The following is a 17,739-nucleotide window of genomic DNA, read 5'->3' on the forward strand; positions in this document are numbered from 1 at the left end:
CAAGTCTCGGCGAGAAAGAGCCCTCCATGGGGGCCAAGCACAGGGCACCCTCGCGACTTCCATCGACGGCGGCGCGCTCACCCACCACGGGGAGCGCGACCTCCGGCGATAGGGCCCGCGGGGCGCCACCTCCTCCGACCGCCAAGGACTCCAGCGCTGCTGCAAGCGGCGGTTTCTGCTGCTGGCTACGGCGCAGGCTGGAGAAGAGAGAGAGAAAGCAAGAAGGTGCCGGCCGGAACGACGGCGTCTTCTCTGGCGCCGGCGTGCCCCCTGGTCGCGGCCATCTGGCTCCTGCGCCGGCGCCGTCGGCTGCTGAGTCAGGAAGAAAGCAAAAGAAAGAAAGAAACTAGGGTTTGGGAAAGCCAGCGGCAGTCGGCGGGGTTTTTATCCACGCGAGATTAACGTTGCGTCGTTAGATCAAGATAGACGGTCAGGATTCATCTGGGCCAGAAACAGCCCATGCGGGTTTCGGCACTGGGCCGAATTCGCGCCGCCGGCCCAGGTTGCGGCCTGGCTGGGCGCGCCCACTCCCGCGCGAAATGGGCTAGGCCAAAACCAAGTACCTGGGCCGCCAGCCGAAGCAAACAAAAAAAAACATCGGCTGGGCCTGGGCGCTGCGCGCTGCCTAGCTCCGCCGCAAGCTGGGCCGCTAGCGGCCGTGGGCCGAATGGCTGGCCGCGGCCCGTTTAAGCATAGAAATTATTTTGTTATATTCTATTTGATTTTCAGAAGCATTTAAATATTCGTTTTGCTCAGTTTTAAATTCTATTTAATTTGCACCAACGTGTATATTATCTAGAAAGCACAGTCAGCTAGTTATGCTTCTGAAAATTGCAAGTAAATTAATGTTTTTCCGCTGCGCAAGTTAATTTTCATTCTCATATTAAATTGAACCAACGGGATATTTAATTTGAGAAGCGAGTCATAAAGCCTAGAATTTTTTGTGATATTGTTATTTTTTTGACCAACGTTAATAATAGCAATATTGCAAATTCCAATTTTATGCATTTATTCTATTCTGCCCAACGGTGATTAGAATTTATGTAGAGAGTTATTTTTGCATATCTTGATTTTGACCAACGTTAAATTAAGATATGCAATTATTTTTTCTAGATTTAATGTTGATGTTCTCACTATTTTCTCATATTTAATTTCAGACCAAGCACTCAATGCGATGCACTTCATCAGTGCAATCCCAAAGCTGACGGGGCAGAACTATGTTCTGTAGCGCGAGGAACTTGATGCAGCTTTAGCACTTGCTGAGATAGATTTGGCTCTTCAGGAGCCAAAGCCCACTGAGCCAGAGGAGCCCGAAAGGGCTCAGAACGAGACCGATGAAGCTTTTGCTAATCGGAAGCGAGACTTTGCTCCCATCAGAGTGAAGTATGATCTTGAGAAGTACAAGTGGGAAAAGTCAAACCGCAAGTGCAAGATCGTCATCAAGAAAACCATCACAGAGGGCCTAAGAGGTGCAATCCCAGAATGTGACACAACAAAAGAATATCTTGAGAAAGTGAAGAATCAGTTCACTGGTTCTACCAAAGCTCATGCTTCCACCCTGATCCAGAAACTCACTAACATGAGGTTCACAGGGGGGAGTGTGAGAGAGCACATTCTGAGCATGAGCACCATGGCAGCCAAGTTAGAGAAGCTAAAGATGCCCCTCGCTGATGGTTTCCTCATTCACCTAGCTCTAAACTCACTTCCTAAAGAGTATGAGACATTTGTTGTTAACTACAACACACAACCAGAGAAGTGGGATTTAGAGAAGGTGATTGCTATGTGTGTGCAAGAGGAAGAAAGGCTCAAGAATGCAAATGGTGGTTCTGTGAACTTTGTGAAAGGAAAGAACAAGAAGCCATTCTACAACAAGAAAGCTCCAAATGCCTCCACCTCCCAGAACAAGGGAGGAAGCTCTTCACAGCCTAAAGCATAGCCAAAGCAAGACAACCAGCACAGGCTGGAGGACCCGGATCGCTGTAGATGGTGTAATGAGACAGGGCATTGGAAGCATGAATGCCCTAAGTTCATGAAACATTGCCTAGTGAAAGGTGAGGACATTATAACTTTTGTTGATGAATCCTTATATCTAAGTTATGCTAGATCCACATGGTGGATTGACTCAGGTGCAACTGTTCATGTTGCAAACTCTTTGCAGGGATTCAGTGGAGGGAGAACCCTTCAAAGAGGAGAAAGACAGATTAAGGTGGCCACTGGTACTGCAGCTGAAGTTCAAGCTATAGGAAATTTATCTCTAGTTTTAGCTAGTGGCTTCACACTTGAGTTGCATGATGTTCTTTATGTTCCCTTTTTAGCTAGAAATTTAATTTCAGTTTCATGTTTGTCAGACTATGGTTTTGATTGCCATTTCAGCAAGAATGATTGTAAGCTACAGTTAAATAATAAATGTGTGGGTCTTGCCTTCCGACAAGACAAACTTTATTTATTATCTATGTCTGAGAATGTGAATGCTGAATGTAATAATGCTGAGAATGCAATACCCGCAGATGCTAGCAAGAAAAGAAAGAGAATTGATTCCTCATCGAAATTATGGCACTGTCGCTTAGGCCATATTTCGAGGGGAGAATAGAACGCTTAGTCAAAGAATCAATCCTCCCACCACTAGAACTCTCAGAGTTAGAGCAATGCGTTGATTGCATTAAAGGCAAGTTAGTAAAGAACATAAAGAAAGGCGCTAAGCGAAGCATGGGAGTACTAGAATTGATCCACACAGACATCTGTGGACCTTTTCCAGTGACATCTGTGGATGGTTTTGATTCCTTCATCACATTCACAGATGACTACTCTCGTTTTGGATATATCTATCCAATCAAAGAACGCTCAGAAGCTTTAGACAAATTTAAGATATTCAAGGCTGAGGTTGAAAACCAACTAGACAGAAAAATCAAAGTAGTAAGATCTGACCGTGGGTGGGAGTACTACGGTCGACATACCCCTTATGGACAAGTTCCTAGACCTTTTGCGAGGTTCTTACAGGAAAATGGCATAGTAGCCCAGTATTCAATGCCAGGGGACCCACAGCAGAATTGAGTAGCAGAAAGGCGTAACCGTACTCTAATGGATATGGTGCGCAGCATGATGAGCTATTCCACTCTGCCACTGAGTTTGTGGATGGAGGCCTTAAAAACCGCCATTCATATTCTCAACAGAGTTCCAAGCAAGTCAGTACTTAAAACCCCGTATGAGTTGTGGACCAGCAGGAAACCCTCAGTTAACCATCTGCGTGTCTGGGGGAGCCCCGCTGAAGCAAAAGTGTTTAACCCAAACATAGAAAAGCTAGACCCCAAAACAGTAAGTTGTCATTTCATTGGCTATCCAGAAAAGTCGAAAGGTTATCGTTTCTACTGCCCTGGTAGACATACCAAGTTTGTGGAAACGAGACACGCTAGTTTTCTAGAAGATCAGATGATCAGGGGGAGCAAGGCAGCGCGAGAAATTACCCTTGAAGAGAAGCGGGTGTTCGTGCCCATTCCCATGGTGCAAGAACCCTACTTTACGCTGCCTGTTGTTGTTGGATCTACACCAGTAGTGACAACACCTGCTGCTTTTTCGCCTATGGCTAATTCGGAACCTGTCCTTCAGGAGCCGAATGAACCCATAGTTGAAGAACAGCAGCCCCAACAAGAGCAACCTCAAGAGGAAATGCCAGTAGCAGAAACTTCTGGTAGACCTCAAAGAGCGAGAAAGTCTCCTATTCCAGATGACTATATAGTCTATGAATGCGAAGAAGTTCAGATGGAGGATGAACCCACCTCATTTGAAGAAGCCATGAGGAGCACCGAAGCATCTAAGTGGCAAGAAGCCATGGAAGATGAATTAAAGTCTATGAGTACCAATAAAGTTTGGGACCTAGAGGAAATTCCTGAAGGAGCCAAAACTGTAGGCTGCAAATGGGTCTACAAGGTGAAACGTGACTCCAAGGGGAACATAGAAAGGTACAAAGCAAGGCTGGTAGCCAAGGGTTTTACTCAGCGAGAAGGGATAGATTATAATGAAACATTCTCTCCCGTCTCGAGCAAGGACTCTTTTAGAATCATAATGGCCCTAGTGGCACATTTTGATCTAGAATTGCATCAAATGGATGTGAAGACAGCTTTCCTCAATGGGGATCTAGAAGAAAGAGTATACATGGCACAACCGAAAGGTTTTGTTGTGACAGGCAAAGAAAGAATGGGTTGTCGCCTGAAGAAATCCATTTATGGATTAAAGCAGGCATCCAGGCAGTGGTATTTGAAGTTTGATAAGACAATCAGAAAGTTTGGGTTTAAAGAGAACGTTGAGGACAATTGCGTATATGCAAAGTTTAAGAATGGGAAATACATTTTGCTAGTACTGTATGTAGATGACATTCTACTAGCCAGTAGTGATGTCACTCTACTGCAGGAAACCAAGAGATTTTTGTCCTCAAATTTCGATATGAAAGATTTAGGTGAAGCTTCTTTTGTCTTGGGCATAAAGATTCACCGAGATAGAAGTCGAGGGGTATTGGGATTATCCCAAGAAGCATATGTAGAGAAAATATTGAAGAAATTCAATATGCATAAGTGTAGACCTTCACCTGCTCCTATTGTAAAAGGTGACAAGTATGGGGAACATCAATGTCCCAAGAGCAAGTTCGAGCGCGATCGCATGCAAGCTGTTCCATACGCTTCAGCTGTCGGAAGCTTACAGTATGCTCAAGTGTGCACACGCCCAGACCTAGCTTTTGTGACCGGGCTACTTGGTAGATATCAAAGTAATCCAGGTATGGAACACTGGAATCTAGTGAAGAAAGTCCTAAGGTACTTGCAAGGCACGAAAGGGCTCATGTTAACTTATAGAAGATCTGATGACCTACAAATAGTAGGGTATTCAGATTCTGATTACGCGGGAGATGATAGAAAGTCTACCTCAGGGTATATATTCACTCTAGCGCAAGGAGCCATATCATGGAAGAGCTCAAAACAAACAATAGTCACTGCATCGTCCACAATGTATGCTGAGTTTATTGCTTGTTATGAGGCATCAGGACAGGTGAATTGGCTTAAGAAATTTATACCTAGTTTAAAGGTGGTCGACAGCATCGATAAACCACTAAAGTTGTATTGTGACAACGAGTCAGCAGTGTTGTATGCTCACAACAATAAGTCAAGCAATGCCGCCAAGCACATCGACATAAAATATTATGTTGTCAAGGACAAAATCCGGGATCGCGTCATAAGTCTTGAACATATAAGCACAGAAAAGATGCTAGCGGATCCGCTTACGAAAGGCTTACCGCCCAATGTGTTCAGAGAACATGTAGCCGGCATGGGTTTAAGGGAAAGCCTGTGATTTCTGGATAGTAAGGGGCCCAAGGCGAGAATTCATCTCTAAACAGAAAAGTGTTTGTGGCTGTCTAATCTAGCAGTGATAACTGCTAAGATGAAACATGCTCAATACACTGATTTGTGATGGGGTGAGTTGTCAAAGCGAGATAGCACAGTTGAGATCAAGGGGGAGAATGTTAGGTTGATCTCAGGCCCCAGCCGTTTCCCTATGGATCGCGCCCTGATCGGGGGCGCCCAACCGATCCATGGTTGGTGGGCCCCCGACGCGCTGCGCTATAAAAAGAGGAGTGGGGCCCGCAGGCACGCAACCCTAAGTTCGCCGTGCACACACCTCACTCCACAAACCCTAGGCCATCCGATCGGCTTTGCGCAGTGGCGTCGGGAAGCACCACTGCGCCACTCTCCCACCCCGCCGTCGTCGGTCAGTGCCGGTGGAGGCCCGAAGGACGACGGGATCTACTCCGCCACCGCGTCGACACTCTCAACATGGACGCCACCGGATCCGCTCTCGCCGGGAACACTGATGGTCGAAACCCTAACCTATCTGTTTCTCTGTTTTCTAGTGTAGATTAATCATATGCATGCACCACAGTTTATTGCTATATGTTATTTGTACCCCGACTCGATACACTACTAGTAGCTCCTGTTTCTATCATGTGCAAGCTGAAACAGAGGCATGTGTTTCCATGCGCTACGTACTCAACTTTGCAACTGATGCTAGGATGGGAGAAGGAAAGAGGCAAAGAGCTGGGCAGTGATGATGCCACCTTCAATTTGGTATCCTTGTAAAAGTAACTAGTATATTGTCCGTGCTAACACTACGATGACATCTAAGATAACACACAATAAATAGTCATTTATCAAACTTGGTAAAAGACATATCTTATGAATGTGAAAAATATGGTAAATCTAAAGCAATCTATTACGGGCTTGTTTGGCACAGCTCAGCTTCACTAGTATAGCTGTTTTTTTAGAAAATAGCTTCATGAGTGACTTTCTAGATGAAGCTGAGCTGTTTTGGAAAAAGTGTTTGGCAAAATAGCTTCACCAACTACTTCATACATAGTTGAGAGAGAGAAATGAGGGAGAAGCTGCAATAAGCTACTTTTTTCCAGCTTCATCCAACTTATGTCTTTGTGAGAGGAGGGAAAAAACAGCTTTACCCATGAAGCTGTTTTAGAAATAAGTGTTTGGCAAAAAAAAACAGCTCACAACAGCTCATGAAGCTGTTGTGAGCTGTACCAAACAGGCCCTACATTTGATAAAAAATTATTACAAATATGTCAGCCTATTGCTATAGCCATCTTCTGGTAATTTCCAAGCTATTTTCAAGATTAGATGGGCGGCCTCTGCCTAGCCATGATGCTGCCGCCTTTTCCTTCTCCTCATCCTGTGTTTGTACTGTGTAATTCACGAAAAGAACTATATTTTATTAATTTGTTGTCAACTACCGAGATGTATCATAACTAAATATATTGTTCATGCTAACGCTTGGACAATACCCAAAATAAATTTGAATACATAGCCTATAATAAAAATCCAAAAAATGCAAATGTTCATGCAACAATCAATTGGTATCCACTCCAACAACTATTTGGAAAATATTTATTCCTTGTCCTCAATAATATTTTAATGTATACCTACATTACATCTACATAATATTCAAGTATGGAGCATTTTCATGGTGCTTTTCCCTTTCTGTCGTCTCAATTAAGTTAGAGTTGTGTGTTCAGGCACATAATCCCAAGATGAATTGGAACAAGTAGCGTATGCGTGGTTCGTCGCTCTCCCATGCTTGTAAGGCTCGCTAGTGATTTGGAATTTATTTGTGTTTTGGATGAAATACTAATTGTACATGTTGTGATCATCTGATGAAAACGTCGAATTTAAATCAACCATGGGTTGCTCGCAAAAAAAAAAATCAACCATGGTTTATCCTAGGCTGAACTGTGCTAGGGCGCTCAAATACAATGTGGGTTTGGAGTCAAACAAGAGCCCAACAAGGCTTGCCCTTTACTGGGCTCCACGTATGACAGCCCAGGCTCACAAAGTACTAGCACAGTCGCACGTCATTGGGCTCTGCTTAATATTCTTTTCTTTTTCACGTTGCTCAAGAGGTTTCCATTGTGACGTGTACACTACACACAATCATTTCAGAATCATTTGAGGAACATGTGTATTTATCACAGGACAGGATCCAGGGGTAAACTATTTGGTTGCTACCAATCTACTCCCCCGTATCAAAAAGATCGTTGTTGTTGATTTTTAGACATTTTGATTGACCATCCGTCTTATTGCCACATTTTGTATAAGTATCGTCTATTTTGATATAAATTATTTGATCATTAGAGGTATTTTAATAATGATTTATCTATTTTAGAATTTGCACAAAAATTTTAAATAAAACGAACGGTCAAATATGATTGGTCAAAGTAAAAAACATCGGTGTTTTTGATATGGATGGAGTATCTAAGACGTATTTATCAAAAAAAAAAAACCAAGGCCAGCATATATCTGCTAGCCCATGAATGGTTAAAAGCCCAATTAATGGGAACTTGCAATGGACCTAAGGCCCAGCTTGACAAGATTCAAGTATATATAAATATAGCAAAATAACGGGTCATAATCATGACCAGGAATGAGTCTATTTGTTTACTTCATTGGATCTGCAATTCCTCAGTATGTCTTCTAGAAATTTTTTGAGAAAATTTTCTTCCAGAAATTAGATATGAGGTGAATTTCATTTTTTTTTGTTTACTGTTTTTGTCATTAATTATATGTGAAAGTACGCTTTGGCTTTACTGCATTTTCAAAATTTAGGGCCTCATGTGCTTCAGCATCACACCAGGTGAGCAAGGCCACAAATTCCTTAGGTACGGCCAAGTGATTATGTAATGATAGTGTTGAGCTGGTGTAATCTAATCAGGACGCTTTGAATGCCTGATTGAGTCCATCCAAAAAATGGCTATGCTCACATGGCATGCAAAAGTGGTCTCTCTCATGCTGCCACTGTTGCTCGGTCGGATGGTTCAGCAATCAGCAGCCCGTAGCTAGCTAGCTACAAAACAATTCCCTTTCCTTTCCTTTCCTCAAAGGAAATCAGTGGCACAACAAAAATGGATCTGCTGTTTTGGACCAGAGCGCACTGTTTCTTCATGTGCATGCTCCACTGCTGCTTCAGAATGCTATCCTTTTTCTTTTCTTTGCTTTTCAGAAATCAAATTACTGAATTATTAAGTCGTCTCTACCTCTCAGTCGCGTCTCGCAGATGATGAGAAGAGCAGGCGTTTGCATCGTTAATTAATTCCAGTCATTTTCTGATAAATTACCTACCTGTGCGTGCAAACCAGAACTTGCTATGGAAGCTTCATCGCCTATATATTGGCTGAACAAGTCCACAGTCAACGTTCCAATCTCCCTCAAATACCACATGTATTACTATTGTACGATACATGGCTCATCTCATCAGAGACTACAATTCACAATACAGGAGTCAGTAGGTCATTTTATCACGTCACCGAAATAGCCATGTATGACTAATTAATTAATTTTTTAAAAATATTGTATGAATAGTTTATGACGACTAATATAACAAAATGGAATCAGGACATTTCGATACATCACGGTCAAATTACTGAAGCTTATAGCATTCAAATTTATGGCGGCCGTCTGATGGATTCGTCCACGATAATGCTGTTTCTTACACTACATTACATGTATATGCTTAATATGCTAAATGTATATAAATATGTATAATTGGTGAAGAATCGCAGGTACTACACGTATTCAATTTGTAAGCAGCAGGTATGGCAGTTTTGTATCTGTCTGTCCATTTGGTGATAATAATCCCTTGTCGATGCCACTAGCAGCTAGCGGTCAACGTAGCTGGTTTGGCATTTCTTAATGTCCTATCGCAGTACTTGAGAAGGATTTCCCAACTCCTTGATAGCTACTGTCTCGGCCTGGGGCTACTGCATGAATGATTATTTGTGTCTGTTCCTAGAAACAAAAACAAAACCTGAACAGTGTAAAAAATGGAAGAAGAAAAAAACTGTCTTTCGGTACAGTTGTATTCCTGTGCATGTAGAATGATCAATTATTCCATTTCATCAGCTATAGCATCTAAAAACCTACCATGTTTCTAGAAAATGTAAATCCAACCCAGATAGCATGCCAACACATGCACACCTTCAGTACGTTTTCTCGTTCAGAGAGTAGTAGTTTATTATAAATGTACTGCGAACAATCCTGGATTCTGAAATCCACAATACAGTAACTGGTAGGTAACTAGTTGGTGTTCTAGACGATATGTTTCCTAGGTTTGCCATGCATGGCCGGCATGAGAATTACGAGTTTTTCAACATTCTCTCTGTGTATCTTACTCCACGTTTCGCTCTGAAACTTGTATTATTTGTCCATTTCTCATGTGTAGAAAGTCACGGTTTGTGCTTTAATTTTGACTCTTGTCATGTTTACTTCGCGGTAGCAGCCACGAGGGCGCTTCCATGTATTACGTATACAATACAACCTTTCATTTGTCCTTGTATAAAACACAATATTGAATACGACATTGTAAATATTTTGGGAACTAGTTTTATTCTCCTAAGACTGATGTGCGTGGATGATGATGATCAGACATGTTTATTCTATTATTATCATAGAATTCATTTTTTTTCCACATATGCTAATCAAGTCCTGCCGCCAGTATACTCTTCTCCACAACTTGCATATGTTTGTTGCAATCTCTGAGCCAAAAATATATAATTTATCAAGAAGATACGCACAAATGGAGAATAAGAAAAGGTTGACAGAATGGTCAAGCCATCAGTGTTGAAAGAAAGCCTATCCACCCTAACAAACCTGCAAATCCTTGCACTTAATCCCAACCGTTATTCCTTGCCCTCTTGTAATCTTTTATATACATATACTTCTCTATCTACTAGTTCCTCATATACTATTAAATCATGTGTGTGTATTTCCATAACTTAATAATCCTTATGTATCCTAGGGAAGAAGAGGCAGTAGAATCCATGCATGTCCATGAGATAGATGGCCAAGGTTTTCAATTTTGGTATTATAATTTACTGAACAGCCCCAAAATTATCAAAAAATTGACCGAAATTTCACCAATTTTCTGTCCAACGATTTTAAACATGAAGTATGCTTTCTAAAATGCTTAGTTCTAAACTAAATATTACCATGATTTATGACTACAAATCTATTGAGTAGAAGAATAATCTGCAATATAAACACAATAGAAAATATGAGTCTAGCGTTAGACTCCCCCTCTCCCAAAAAACTTGTTGTTCTGTGATTGGAAAGATGTCACAAAAAACTTAATGTTCTGGCTACTAAACATGCACTTTAATTAGAAAAATTAACAGTGACATCTCTCCTTTTAAGGAAATCTCATGTAACAAAATATAAATCATTTCTCTCCTCCACTAATGTGTCTAAGAAATCCTAGAACACCATTTTTTTTCTTTTGGGACACCATTTATGACTACATTAACAATAACTAAAGCACATGTATTAACATCATTAAGAAAAATTCAGATTTTTCTTTCGGCCATCCATGCATGCAACAAGTCCTAGAGACGACTAGACTATATAGAGGAGAGCTAATTGACTCCTAACCCGTAACCGCTCGAGCATAAACACCACCATTTGCTCACACGTTTGTCGTGCAGAGAGAAGAGAAGGCAAGGCAAGGGAAGGGAAGGCATCCATTCGACGCTTGCTTTGCATGACCACCACCACCACCATCACCAGTAAATGCCAGGGCTCTGCTGATAACCTCCTCTCCGACTCCGAGCGCCAACCACCGTCTTTTCCTCTCCTCCATCTTCTTCGTCTTCTCAGTCTCACACCAAGAACACACACAGAGAGACAATCCATCCATATATACAAACAGGACGACACAGGTCGTCGGTGGATTACTCCGTCACAGTCTTCGCGTTCGTGCCGACGAGGCGGAGCAACGACAACGATGGGGCAGCAGGAGGAATTAGCGGCCGTGCTGAAGCCGCCGGCCGGCATGGTCTTCTCGTGGGAGCCAGTCGCAGTCATCTCCACCAAGCCAGCCGCCGTGGAAGCCCGCGGTGACACCATCGTCATGCCGCCGGGGAGCCCGACGAAGAAGGCGGCAGCGGCACCACCGGCGCGCCGGCTCTCGGTGCCACCGCCGCCGGGCAGGACCGCGACGAGGAGCCTGTCGTCGAGGGGCGCCAGCGGCCGCGCCGTCCGGCCAGAGGATGACCCGTTCCTTGCCGCGTACCTGGCGTGCACCAAGAGCACCAAAGGGGGAAGGGACGCCGGTGGCACGCCGGGGGAGGCCAATAAGCAGGGCCGGAGCCGGTTCACGTGGGCGCGGCTCGGGCTCTCCTGCAAGAGCTCTGCCGGCGTCGTCGAGCGGAGCATGGTGAAGGTGGCCAAACGGCCGGAGCTGGATCCTAGAGATGCCTGATCCACCGGCCATGGCCAGTTCGTCTTCTTCTAGTCAGTACTTAGTCTCATGTTCAGTTCTAGCTTTTTTTCCCCTTGTTCTTCTTGTTTTCTTTCAGTGTGACAGCGTCAAGCTTAAATTAGCGAGGGTTATGCGTGCGTGGTGATGGAATTAAGAATCACTTGTGAATAAATGAAAAAGATACATATTTGCAATCTCATCTTCCTTTTAGTTTGATCAGGCAGGATTATGTGAGTCGCATGCGCACCAATGTCTGTTATGTGAAAAAAAATGTCTTTTTTTGTCATAATAATAGATAGATGGGTTAACTTCTGACAGCGAACGCATCCGTGTGTCCTCTGACCGAATGCCAACTTGATAAAGACGGACATTGACCGAGACTTTAACCGTTGATCAATGTGTTGTTCTGTTCTGATCATTTTCCCGAATACATGCATATTCGTCCTCCAAAATATTTCTTTATCAGGAAAACCCTGGAAATGCTGATGCCTGGTACAAGAAGGTGATATGGTCAGGCAGATGTGATGCCATGCTAGGTTGTTGTTTGTTTCAGGTGTTGGGGAGTGCTTGACAACTCTGAACTGATAGTTGAGTTCAGTGATAGCGTTCCCTGTTTGTTGCAGGGGACTATCAGAAGCAGTTTGGCTTCTGACCTGTAGCTTCTTCAGTTAGGTGCCAGAGTTCAGATGATTAACTTTGGTGTCATGCATGATTACTGTCACTGATCCACCAGGTGATCTTGGTGTGTGTGGTAACTGTGGCCACCTGAAGTTGCAAGCAGCCATGGCTCGCTCTTGGGATCGAGATGGAACTGACATTGACAAGAGGCACATGCATGCATGAGTCCAGGACAAAATATGCATTGCATGGTGTGACAGTTTAACATTCCTGTTATCTGACCCATGAGTCCAATGGCATGAAGAGTTGTGTTGTGTGAGAGAATGTGCAGATCTTTGGATTGCAAGCCACTCCAACCGAACCGATGCCCCGTACTCCAAACGAACTGCCACACGTCAGTCAATCAGTGAGAAGAGTGTGAGGAGAAGCCGCAGGCATCTGATGAGAAGTCATGGTTTTAATATAAGGTAGTAGAGGGGTTTGAGATTCAGTTTCCTTGTCAAGACTGAGGTTTCGGGTTTGAGATTAGTTGTACCAGTTTTGGAAACCTTGTTGAATTGGGAAGAAGAGGACATCATTAGAGTAGGTCGATCGGTTAAATCTGGCATCCTACTACAGTCGAGGACAACGACAGCGCACTTGTTGCAGTGCCACGTTCCTTGTGATCCATTTCCATGGGCCCGGAGAGCGGCCCAATACTTAGCGGCCCAATGGATTGCTCTCTGATGCAGCTACCATTCACCACTGTCAGACAGTCATCTCCATTCTCCACTGGCTCATTTCCTTACACTTTTCTGCTTCTCTGACAGAAAAAAGTACTTAGGTTTTTTTCCCGAACGAGTACGTAAGTGTCATTGGGCGCTAAAATGCTAATATGTCAGCATATCTCCTTTATCTAAACCCAACTGCTTCTTCCATAGCATGCTCTGATTGGCACAACACTAGCTTCTGATCATATGCTCCAGCTGATATGGATCCAGTGGACCACCTCCTCTCCATTTCCAAGCATGCAGAGATCAGAGAGAGATGGGATGGAAAACAAACAAAATGACAGTCGTGAACTGACATGCTGATGCAGATACTGCAAAGGTCACCAGTTCGTGAATCGTGATGCGCTGCTAGTTGTGCTGCAGCGATCAAGTCAACTGTCGATTATGCCATTGCCTAGCGCCAGGGAAAAAAAAAGAGCCTGTCAGTGCATTATCAGACAGTTTCATCGTTTTCAAGTCTCGCAGACAATACACTAGTAGAAGTTGTAGTCCTTTCCTCTCCTGAAGAGGAGGAAAGTTGAGCCAGAGAAAGAACTGCCAGGGAGCAGCAGGGCTGTCGTAGGGCAGTCAAAGCAAGTATGGTGATAATAGCTTGATAGGATAATCCAAATGTAATGCCAAAACATAAGGTCACTGTACCTACTCGACCTGTGATCTGCCTTTTGCTGCTACTGAAACGACCTAGATTTTTCCACAAAGGGGAAAAATCCTCAGATTCGAATTATAATGTGATAATTCAGAAATTGAGCCATCACATTATCATATATCAGCTGTTATCACAGTCATACATCGTGAAAAAGAAGATTACAACACATTTACTTTACAACTCTTAGTCAACTAGCCTATTACATCGTTTTTCTAGCGGGAACACACACGGATCTTTATCAGAGTCGATGTAGAGCGTCAGCGGTGAAGGCTCCTCCTTCACGGGCAATCATCAGAGTCGGCGTAGTTTATCAGCGGGCGTAGCTTTCATCTCTGAACCAAACTTGAGCGCAGGAACGAGACCACCTAATCCTTCTATTCTCCATAGTTATCATCATAGACCGCGTTCAAAACCTGCTAAACAACTTTCAGTACGATTTGTACTGGCCACTGGCTCCCACCCTATGCTTTTGCGTAAGCTTTGTGGTAAGTGGAATGCAAAGGGTAGAACAAGAGGCCTATATATATGGCTGTAGTTTTTCCTATGCAAGTTCATCAATATTTAATAGTAATAATTCATCAGGTTTTAATCCATCTCAACCACACGTCCGTCCATCCATCCATCCATCCATCCCATCACACACATCTCACCACACTCTCACTCTCTAGGCGGCAAGTACGACTCCCGCTCGTGTCTTGCCTCAACGGCCAACGCCGGATCCAACACAAACCCAGGGGAAGGTAGAAAGGACTCCTCTCTCTAGTCAAGTGAAGCTGTACTTAGGAAAGGTCCATAGCCGACGAATCGGCATATGTATCGATCGATCAACCAAAACTCTGCAGAGGTTTACACTAACCACAAGATCACCATCATCGACGAAGGCCCTCGTCTAGGCTGATTCCGGGCTGCCTTCCAACTAAACACGATGCCACCCTACCACTCAGAACTGGGACCATACCGGAGTACCACCGGTACGCTGAGACTGTGAGGCGTAGTACCGGGCCCCACAGGTCACTACGCTGTCTTAGGAGGGTGTGGGTCCTCATGCCCGTACCTCCCTACACTATCCGCTAACAACCTAGTAGTAGTGGCACCGCCCTAGCTGGTCGTACATCCGTCTCCTCCCCATAAGAGCGAGTGGGGTGCAAGGCTTCCTAAGACCCGGTCCACAGAACATCTCAGTCCTTAGGGTGACCAAACAGGACATCTTCACAAGGGGCCAACCGATGCCCGGCTCGACGGGACATCCGATTACCCCGTGCTAAACAGCACCTCCCATCCCGGTGCTTCGTCCCACGAAGACACTCCACTCCGGGACCTCTCCCTGTCACATGTACCCGCCACAGGTATCTCTCATGGAGAACGCCCAGGTAGCGTTCCCCGGCAAGACTTGTCCCAAGACTCGTCGTAAATCCTGCTCGGTCGACTCGACCCTCACCACACACCCAAGACACACGCCAAGATCTCCCCATATCCATTATCCATTTCTTATCCAGTTATCGGCACACGTGCCTTATCCACTCACATCCAATCCTCCACAATGCATCACATCACAGATATAATGCGTAGTAGAAGCAGTAGCAAGTAGTATGCAAGCATCTAACCTAACAGCGGGTGTGCGAGGGTTATAGGTTGCAACAAGGCAATGGCTCACAAGCATTTCTACCATGCAACCTATCATAGTTCATTTGCATAAAAGTAAAGCACTAGCATCTATAATATTGCATGTCTAATAGGATTCTACGAGGTTGGGTGGGACGTGGCACCTGTTGAATGTCATTTCCAAGATCCTCATTTCACTTGTAGTTGTACTCCTCCAAGTCCTTTCTTCTATCTGCATGTCCTTCCTTCAACTGGTTCCGATCCGATCAACGCTAACCGTAGCAACTACCTCGTAAACGTCAAACAAGGCGAAACAATCAGACCACTAGACCTAGAAAGACCGCGAAGAAGGCGACAGAACACTGAAGAACAACTACACTAAAAGAGCACCGAAAGGAATACGGCTTAGCCCTCTCGGCGGATGTCCGGTCCCTGGGCCAAAGAAATGGGAATGGTTGTTCACTAAGTACAAGCTGGAGTCTTGGCCTAGCCGGTACTTCCCGGGTTAACTGAGTCAACCTGTACGGCTTTAATAAGTGGCTTAGACTCTAACTCATTCTAGGCAAACACCATGGCTTACGGTCTTCCGATCCAAGTGTCATAGAGATCGACGAGAACCGAAAAGACTACGAGCACGAGAAGTTTCGGTCTCTCTCAATCCATACGCCATTGTAGTTGGCGAGAGCTGAGAGAGGGTGGAACAAAGAGAGAAGAAAAGGGGAGTGGTTTACTTCTTCCCATCCACTCGCCATGGTATGAGACGGGGAATCAGAAAGAGTGACACACAAGAATCACGAGTGCTCAAACTACTTGTAGGGTACCATGACCTAGGTACACTAAATGCACTAAGACATCCCTAGGGTTCTTAGCAGTGCGGTTGTCACCGCGAGAACCAAGGAAATGCTACGGTCGAATAGGTACAAGCATTCAAGAGTTTAAACACAAAGAACCAAAAAGGCGAGAAAATACACGGGTTTCACTTCCCGTTGATCCACTTGCCATAGCGACGGCGGGACTCGTAGAAATGGAATCAAAACACAAAACAATCCAAAAGGGCTCGATCCACATCTTACTGGATCGACGGGGATTGAGAACAAGAGAGAAGAGGAAGAACGGAGTCCACTTTCTTTCAACCAACTCGTCATGGAATGAACGACGGTTGGATAAAAGAGATACGACCCCACGATCTATTCCAACTTATAACACTTCACGACCTAGGTGCTTTTGAATCGGCACAAGGTCATTCCTATAGTTCCAGGCGATGCGGTTGTCATCGCGGGAACTAGGGGAAATGCCCGGGTCTAGGTGGCATAAGCATACGATACAGATAAGATAATCATGCGAGAAACAAGGTAAAGCCCGATGACCATGGCGAGGCGACTCGCGGCCATGAGCTCCACCTAACGAGTTGGCTTTCGTAGTCCCATGATCATCGTCCGCTAATCCTCCCACTAAACAAGGTCACGAGTGGCTCGCCAAGTGCGGGTAGGAGGCGCACCGACAGCAAGTCCATGGTGACCACGCTTGTGGGTAGAATAGGGTCGCTATTATTCATAGCACTAGAGAGTCAACTAAAATGAGGGAAACGTGCTAGGTTCGGCATTACGGCCACCGTGGAACGATCCAACGACCGAATGGTCGAACCTACTACGATCCCCGACCGGCTCGAAGGCTCGGTCCACAACAACGACAAACAACACACAACCACCAGAACAACGCATGAAGAACCACAACACAACGACTGGCAACACGATCGACGCAAGATGATACAGAGTAGCACATTTCCATAGCACAAGAGAGAGATAGAGATAGATAAATAAATAATTAGACCGGCGCGAAGGCACAGCACTGGCATAAATAGACTGAGATAAATCATGTAACAAGTGCATGACATGGATAGATGAACAAATGGTCATGCAGATAGATCTTAATGCATACATGAGCAAGATACATGGCATGTATGATATCGAAATGAAGAGCAAGGGTTTGTTGACGTCGACGTCAACGGGTTTTTGGAGGGCTCGACCTTGCTGTGCCGAGGATGGGCGTCGATTAGCTGCAAGCCTACTGCTGGCCGACTGAGGCTCGCTGCGGCTGGCCAGGATGTGCAGCAGGCATCGGGAAGGCGTCACATCTTCGGCAAGGGCACAACGAGGCCACTGCTTCTCTGCAACAGTGAGAATCATGGCACGAAGGCCGGGCTCAGCATGGCGAATGCAGGAAGGGGAAACAAAGGGGACTTGGGCACTGGTGGCTCACCGGCGGTAGCAGAGAAGGGCTTGGCGAGGTGGTGCTGTCGACGCTGCA

General features: G+C 44.8%; 1 protein-coding gene across 1 annotated transcript; it reads left to right on the plus strand.

Moving 5' to 3' along the window:
- Positions 10,909 to 12,012, plus strand: LOC8065244. Its single transcript, XM_002442559.2, has one exon. It carries the CDS (start codon positions 11,077 to 11,079, stop codon positions 11,794 to 11,796), a length of 720 nt encoding a protein of 239 aa, XP_002442604.2. The 5' UTR covers positions 10,909 to 11,076; the 3' UTR covers positions 11,797 to 12,012.

The sequence above is a fragment of the Sorghum bicolor genome, chromosome 8 (genome assembly GCF_000003195.3).
Source record: "Sorghum bicolor cultivar BTx623 chromosome 8, Sorghum_bicolor_NCBIv3, whole genome shotgun sequence".
NCBI lineage: Eukaryota > Viridiplantae > Streptophyta > Magnoliopsida > Poales > Poaceae > Sorghum > Sorghum bicolor.

Bases quoted from the DNA above. Each gene is read 5' to 3' on its own strand.
- LOC8065244 (XM_002442559.2), top strand. From the start codon at position 11,077: ATGACCACCACCACCACCATCACCAGTAAATGCCAGGGCTCTGCTGAT.